We start from the raw sequence: 8,061 nt of genomic DNA, 5'->3' as shown, positions 1-8,061 counted from the left end.
TAGCAGCTGTAAAATTGAATGGCAGCAGTGAAGCTTACCACAGTCTTTTTAATTTCACTTTGTTGCTGTTTGACAAAGCTATAAACTGAAGTAGAGTCTCTGGAGTTGTCTGTGTGCAGACTCACGAAGACAACACTGCTTGCTTGTCTTCACACTCGGTAGGTTATTCTTTGCAATCACACTTCCTTTTTTCTTAGCAAATGGTTCAATTCTGATGTCTTAGGCCCCCTCACTTATCAAAGAAAGCCTCAGCTTTCCTACAGCTGAGTAGGCAAGTGCAGTTTTCAAATCAAGACCTTTATGATTGTTATTATGACATCAGCCTCTACATGCGAGATTATGAAAAACATGGGCGATAGTACCTACACCAGGTACAAGTTAGGGGGGATATTTTCAAAAGAGCTTAGGGATTTAATGCTTTCACTAGGGGTGGGTTGCCTAAAGCTCAGAGGCACTTTAAAACAATCTCCCCTTTAAAGCCTAAGAGTCGCTGAAACTCTGCATTCTTTACCTTGCCTGTGTTGCAACTTTAATGCTACTGTATATTTTACAGAAAAGTTCTGATTAGAGAAGCTGTCACAAAATGCCCTTTCCATCACCAGTAAAAGAACCTGGGATCTTTGCTAAAAATGTTTGAGAGAGTTTTTTTTTTGTGGCAAAAAGGGTATTTTCTTCCAAAAGATTAACTTTATTTTGAAGGTGTTTACATTTATACATCTAGAATCATTTGATACGAACTGTAAAATACATTAACAAAATAGACATGATTCATTTATTTATGATAAAATTGTACAAGAATAGTAACTTCCTAATGGTTTTTCTTTGGTTTCTCTTCACCAATGAAAGGATTTTAGACCTGGCCATTAGGTTCTTCTATCTTCAATGAAACCAATGCATTTCTTGCAGTTCTTTCATCATAAAAAAAATAACCCCATTCCACCTTCTATGCCCTCCCCCCTTCTTCTCTACCTTCCACACAGTTATCATTTGGTCCCAAAATGCAACATTCTACCATATATATCAGATACTATAATTTTCTCTATTTGCAATATGGAAGCATTTCCTAGAAAAGAAGCATCAGGTAACCAGGCAATATGAACAAAAGAGTTGTTTATTATATATATATTCTCTAGTAAGTCATAATAGTCTCTTGGATTTTAAATGTCTTTTTGCTATTTCCAATGCTTAAAAATTATAATTTTAAAACATTAAATACTGTGTTATATACATTATGATTCCATTTCTTATTTCTAAATGTGGATGTAATGTTCTCCAAATGGAAATTCGGAGGGAACAGGAAACAATTCCTCTGACATCACAGGCTTTAAAATCTCACATCATACACCTGTAGATTTGACTATATGAAAAATAGCCAAACGTCAATATGCTCTTGTGGGATTCTTTGATTTTTTTTCTTTTTTTCTTTTTTTGTCATTTTATTTAAAATATAAACAGAAGGATAGATCTGGCCAGTACTTTGTCAATGTTCGGTAGTAGAACTTTTTGTTTTTTTATCTCATACTTATTTTTTATAAAATAACAAAATATACAGTTAGAGGGAGCTGAGTTTGTTACATTAGTTCATACACATACAGTAAACAAAAGGTTTTATGTATGGCTTCGCAAAGGTAGATTATGAAGTGACATTTGTATTTTATTTGTTTAAAAGCATTTTAAGAGAACGTGTTAGTGTGCTTACAATAGCGGCCATGGTAGTTGAATGTCGAGCCAAGAGTTTAATGCTAGGATCATCGGAGGTCTTGTCTGACACTGCTTCTGCAGCTTTCAGAAGACAAATGTAGTTTATTACGACCTCATCTATTTTAGCTATAATTTCCTGCTGCTGTGTTTCAGAGTTCATGACTTTCACTAAACGCATGCAGGCTTCTGTTAAGCAACAGAGCACTTGAAAGCTGGAAGTCATAGTTAGAAGCATTTCCTCGGGGCTTTTATCAGCCATGGCCATTTTCCTGCAGGCACTTCCCAACTGTCTCGATTCTATGGATAACAGTTGTTTGTACTGAGAAAGTTTAAGGTCATATGTTTCCGGATGTAAATCTTCCTTCTTCCCCACACTTGCTCGGACCAGAGAGAGCAGCTCATTGGCATCTTTTTGTGCTGCAAGAAATCCATCAGGCATTGCATAAGTTTTCTCTTTCATCACATTTATTCTTGTGATTTGTGCATCAAAGGCCATATCACTGAGATTCATATCAGTTTGGCCACCTTGGTCTTCAGCATTGCTCTTGTCATGTGTACTATTTAGTATCTGTTTCGGGGGCTCAACAGCTTTCTTCTCATTTTCAACAGAAAAAGACTGACTGGCTGGTTCTGGTAACACACACGGTATCTGTGGTTCATAGAGGCATGAGAGGTGGTTGTTGTCTCCATCATCTTCATCATCCTCATTGTCATTTCCTCTGTTTAGGAAACAATAGCTAAACGGGCCCCGGCATCTCCAGTTGCTGGCATCTGACTTTCGTAAGGGCAATATTCTGTACTGTTTGGAGTCCTTCTCCATGGAGCTGGTGACCGAAGATCTTTTATTGTCTTTGATGTCAGTGCTAACGTTCACAGAACTTTGAGAATAGCTTTTGGATAACTTTTTGCCCAGAGGGAGTTCCACCCTTTTTTCTGCCTTGGAATCATCTCTTACAGCAATGTCTAGACATTTCAGACTGAGTGCAGCCTTTTTCTTCTCAAAAAGCATCTCAATGCCTGTGGACCCTGCAATGACGCTGCTGCTGCGTCTCAATACTTTCCTGCTGTGTGGCATTCTGAGGCTTCCTCCCATCATGTCATATGGCCATAAACTAACTGCTGCCCCACATCCCTGTTTTATTTTAGGAATGTCACAAGAGTCTTGATTTTGACTTGGCACCTTTGATTCTGAGCAAATGTTGGATGATAGCATGATGGAGTCAGTTAGAGGCTGTTTAGGAAAAGCTGAAGGCATGCCCCCTCGTCTTCCCTTTCCAGGCTCTGTGAAAGCTACACTAGGGGTAGTAGAAGAACAGAGAGAATAATTAAGCATCACACTGATAATATTCATAGACTGAATTTCTAAGTATCTTTTATGGACTTTTTAAAAAAAATGACCTGTCCTAATAGATTCACAATATTTTTCCAGGACCCCCATTTCAGCTAGTACCATGCATGAATAGTAATGTGTCTTTCAGGAAATAGTCAGATGTCTTCGTGTTTCTCTAAACATGAAATTAAAAAAAAAATCTATCAACATATTCTCATTTATGAATAACTGACTACTCCCTCTATTACCACACTTTGACTTACAATATGAGGCAGCAGAAAATTGTTCCACAGAACTTTCATGAATATCACTCCTCTGCTAACAGGAATGGAAGTTTCCCATTTAGTATTTAAAGGGATATTGACATAAAAATAATTTATGTTACTAAAATGGAAAGAATTTTGAAAATTCAATTTATTTTTATTCTGTTTCGCAATATGCATTTTTTAGGCAGTGAAAAGAAACTGTTTCACTTTTGCTTCTTGTCAGTTTCATTTTTTGGTTCTCATAAACTTACACAATGCTGCTGTTTCAGTTGCAACCAGTAAAGGGGGGAATGTTTAGACCCCCAACAAAATATTGTTTTCAATTAAATTAAAAACAAACAAAACCCCCCAAACCAAGATTTTATAAAATCTCTTAAAATTGGGTCTTAAATTATGTGATTAGGACACTGCACCTAAGCTATCCCTACAGGAAACTTATGCAATGGGTTTTTAAATTAAAAGGATGCATAGTTAATACCATTTCTTTCTCTTCTTTACAGTTAGTGCTCTAAGCCTTTCCTGGCCTATCAATAACAACACAATTTTCATATTGCTATCTGGAGATTATTCTGTGCAACTGTTTATTTTAGCAAAAGTCACTTATTTTAGCCACATAGAAGGCAAATAGTATATAATACGTGATAATTAAATCACAGATTTCTCCACTACCCCAAATTTACATACATTGTTAAAGCTTATATGGCTCAAATATATCTAGTTCTACAGAAGTATCCAGAAAATCAAAAGAAACAAAATTTTAGAAATTCTGATGTAGCATTCAAGCCATGTTCTTTCCAATAGACAGCCTTGTCTATTGGAGATTGGGAAACATTTTAAAAAAGCTAATGCTAATAGAAATGTTTTTCTGAGTGTCAACATGTTAATTGGGGTTATTTTAGCAAAAGCCACACAGCAGAACCAGAAAGTGAGAATGAATAGAAACAGTTTAGACCTAATTTCACTGTCCACTCTAGGTTGACAATATGCATTCAGATAAGAGATGACGTAATCTTCACACTTGGTTTTTACATATACACCCTATTAAATATGTGTCTTTAAAAACACATGCTTTGAAACTGCTGTACCTGTCGTTTCTTTAATCTTGGGGATCCGATGACATCCATCTCTCAAAGTGCCAAACAGTGGTTCAGCATTAACTGCTGAATGAATGGCAGGCATTGTCATTCTATGACACGCAGCTTCTGACTGCTGCTGTAGTTCCTTGTACGTTGTTCCATGGTTTGGAAGAATGGCAACTCTTTCATCTGCTGGAATATAGCCAATGCCCTTCACAGATGAATCCAAGATAATGTGCTTAACATCAGAGGTACAAAGAGGAGATTCAACTGGGGTAGCACATGGGCTGCTGCCTGTGCTGCATCCTGCATCCACTGAAGAACACTGGGAGCTTTGCAGAGAAAAATGGCCTTCACTTTGCAAAGATGACATGCGCTTGGTCAAGTGATATTCACAAAGTCTACTCACACTCTGCTCAGCTTCCGATAGCTTTGAAGAATGGTCATGTGCATCTTCTGAGTCATTTAGGTCTTTGGCTGAAGACACATTAGTCATATCAGACAAAAAGTTTTCACCTGGGCCAAGTGCTGAAGTATCACCCTCATTAACTTCAGGATTCACTTCATTCTTAGAGCCAGTATCTGTTTTACCAAGACCAGAAACTCTTGGAAATGTCTTCCCATTCACTGTTTCTGAGCTTGGTTTATCTGCTGCTTCATCATCGGCAGCAGCATACCATCTTTGGCGAAAGGCAGTTCTCTCCACATTAAAAGTGCTTATGCGTTGACCATCTCTTGAAGAAAGAGTACCACATATAGCATTTAGGTCTTCATCGGTCTCTGCTTTTTTAGCTCCCTGATGCTTTTTCACAGTAACATTACCATCACAGGCTGCTTTCACTTCACCATCAGTCATCTTATTTTTCCTTTTACTAGTACAAGAGTATACCAAAGACCCCATGTGCAATTTGCTAAAATAGTCAGTGACAGATTTTGTTTCCATGGTCTCTGGTTCCATTTCCATATTGTCTGAATGAAGAATCTGCTTTGAAGGCACAACTTTTGACTGTAGCTCAGCAGCTTGACAACCAGCTATGGACTGTGAGGATTTTGCAAGTGGTCCTCCAGCCTGATTCTTAGCAACGAGGAACTCTGTTTGCTCTTCCACAAGGGGTTGGTACCCTTCACTAGTGGTCAAAAACATACGTGTGGAGTTTTCTGACTGTCTCTGTGCTGCGGTTAGTTCAGAACTTTCAGTCATTTCAGAAGAGTTTGTTTCATTGCCAGAATCTGAAGATGACTCAGGGCTATATGCTCGCAAGATTGCTACACCTGCATGCCACAAAAAATAAGAGCCAATTAATGAAAGCATCTGAGGCACTTTGAATAAATGGATAAGAAAATGGGGTGTGTTAAATATAAAAATAAAGGGATTTTTATGGTTTATTTTAAAGCATACTCCAATTTTATTGCATAATCCCCAAGAAAGGTAACTTAGCAACTTTATGGTAGTTCTACCACATGATATGGAATATGAGGTGCGTACATGATGGTAAAAACATAGAATGGAATGTTTCCAAGACTAAATGGCGCAAATGGATGAAGTGGAATGATGTTCAATGAATAAATGTAACTATGGTGAAAGAACCTGAATTGTCATTCGTCTGCTGTTCCTCTGAAGCAGCCAAAGCCTCTAGTGCTTGAAGAGTGGAGACTACAGCTTCATCTAGTCCCTTGTCACACTTCCCCTCAGTATTAGTAGGGACAGCATCAATGAGTGACACTGGAATGTCATCATTTCCTAGCTTGCTAGCTTGCTCCTTGTCTTCTAAATATTGTGTTGTTTGGTGCTGAGAGTCTTCCTCGTCTGAACTGTCCCTGAAGCCAGGTGGAGGAGCAGCAATAGCCATGTTTAAAGAATGTAATAGGAAGTCATCTTCATTATCATCACCTTCGGGAGGGGGGAGTGATGTCAAATCAATAATATCATCACTTGAACCAGAAAGACTGAGAAGGGTAGGCCTACTGATTTCTCCTACCATAATGTCCTCCTCACAGCTAACTTCATCTTCATCTTCAACATCATCTGTGTTTTCCGCATAACAAATGTCATGCAACAAGGGCTCTTCTATCCCTTCTGCAGCTCCAAATATTTTGCCATCATTCATGCTTGCATAAACAGAATTTGTAGCAAACTGAATGCTTTCAACATCTGGAGACAATTCTAGACCTTTAATGTCATTGGTACTGCTAATATAAATAGCTCTCTGTTTGTCCAATACTTCTGGACTTTCATCCAGAAGTCTTTCATAGCCAAGGGTTTGGGGACTGATACCATCCAAGCTGTGATCTCCAAATATAAAGGATACTTTTGCTCCCCTTGGAGAGTCCTGTGCTTTCTTGGTAGATTCCAGTCCTGAGAGTGACAATAATGACTGCTGGTTTAAACTTCTGTTTTCTCCTGCCTCAGTGGAGTCATCTTGTTTGGTCAGCCCCTGATCGAGTCCACCTGAATTATAGGTATTTTCTATGTACAGATGCCTGTGGTCTTTTTGACACATGGGGCTTTCGGAAACTTCCGCAGTCTTCTGTTTTGGGTCTACAAATGTTCTTTGGGCCTCTTGATCCCCTTCAGCCATGAATGTGGTAGTTTTTGGTACACAGTTCCACTCAGAAGCATGGAGGTTATACTTTCCTCTATTTTCATTTCCTACAGTTTGGCAAAATAAAAGCAACAGTCATTTAACAAATGAACTGCTTCATCAAATTTTATAATATTGACTTGTTAATTCTGAATAAGCAATGTTTTAAATATAGAACAGCTGCATAAACTTGTCCCTTTTACAGTCAAACCATTTTCAAATGCTCCTCTACTTCAAGATATGGAGCTCTTGGTTTAAGAATTAAGGTTAACTGGATGTTTTTATGCTGTGAGGGCAGAGAACTAAACTAAAACTAGGTGAAATAATAACCCAGGACTGGTTATGATAATCTAAAAAAAACCAGCACCTCACATTTCTGCATGAAGACTCTGGTTATATAAAATGTTATAACCTGTATGCAAACAAATGATCATTCATTTGTTTCACTGTGACACGAGGAGTAATACATTAAACATTTTATGTTACCATTTTATGTTATGAACAATGGCTGAATCTTAAAATACTATAAAGCCGAATTTATATATTACAACTCTAGGCCCCAAACTAGCAATCAGATCTGAACGGACATACCCCTGTACCTGCACACACCACTACTGACATCAATGGAATTTTGTCCCAGTGGGTCCAATCACAGGATCGAGGCCTTGTTTTGTACATGTTACTTCTGTTAATGCATTATGCAATAAATACCTGTTTCTCGGTTTCCTGCATTTTTCTTGTTGGCCATGTTAAATATTGAGCGCCTTGAATCAACCAGTAGTCTATAGTATCCAGCTGTTAAACAGGCAAGGTTCATTGCATCTGATGATTCCATTAGCAAAGTAATAGGCTATGAAGGAAACAACCAAGTCTTCATTAAGGCTATTCATTCTTAATACATTTACTTGCTGAAACATGACTTATTAAAATTAGTATATTTATAAAATGTAAATTATAAGAATTATTTCACAAATGCTACATTGGAAAATCAAAAAATAAATTAGTTTTCCTCAGCTCTGAAAGGTCTGATTGAAAACAATATTTCGGGTAAAAAATGTTCAGAGAGATGAAGCAAGGAAAATGTCCAACTGGACATTTTAAATTCA

General features: G+C 37.7%; 1 protein-coding gene across 8 annotated transcripts in view; it reads right to left on the bottom strand.

Annotated features, from left to right (window-relative positions):
* Positions 1–832: 832 nt before the first annotated feature.
* FRMPD4 (FERM and PDZ domain containing 4) overlaps positions 833–8,061 on the bottom strand; it is a 451,884-nt gene continuing 444,655 nt past the window's right edge. For 7 of the 8 annotated variants that reach the window (XM_039498317.1, XM_039498329.1, XM_039498310.1 and 4 more), the window contains 4 exons: positions 7,667–7,805; positions 5,962–7,023; positions 4,383–5,645; positions 833–2,991 (listed from right to left, as the gene is read on the bottom strand). In XM_039498317.1, the coding sequence (XP_039354251.1) occupies positions 1,655–2,991; positions 4,383–5,645; positions 5,962–7,023; positions 7,667–7,805 (3,801 nt within the window). In that variant the 3' untranslated portion in view covers positions 833–1,654. Of the gene's footprint in view, positions 2,997–4,382; positions 5,646–5,961; positions 7,024–7,666; positions 7,806–8,061 lie in introns of all 8 variants that reach the window. The other variant, XM_039498367.1, reaches the window with a different exon arrangement.

This window comes from Mauremys reevesii, linkage group 1 (genome assembly GCF_016161935.1).
Source record: "Mauremys reevesii isolate NIE-2019 linkage group 1, ASM1616193v1, whole genome shotgun sequence".
Lineage (NCBI taxonomy): Eukaryota > Metazoa > Chordata > Testudines > Geoemydidae > Mauremys > Mauremys reevesii.
Note: the sequence above shows the minus strand (reverse complement) of the source record. Positions and strands in the feature narration are given on the sequence as shown.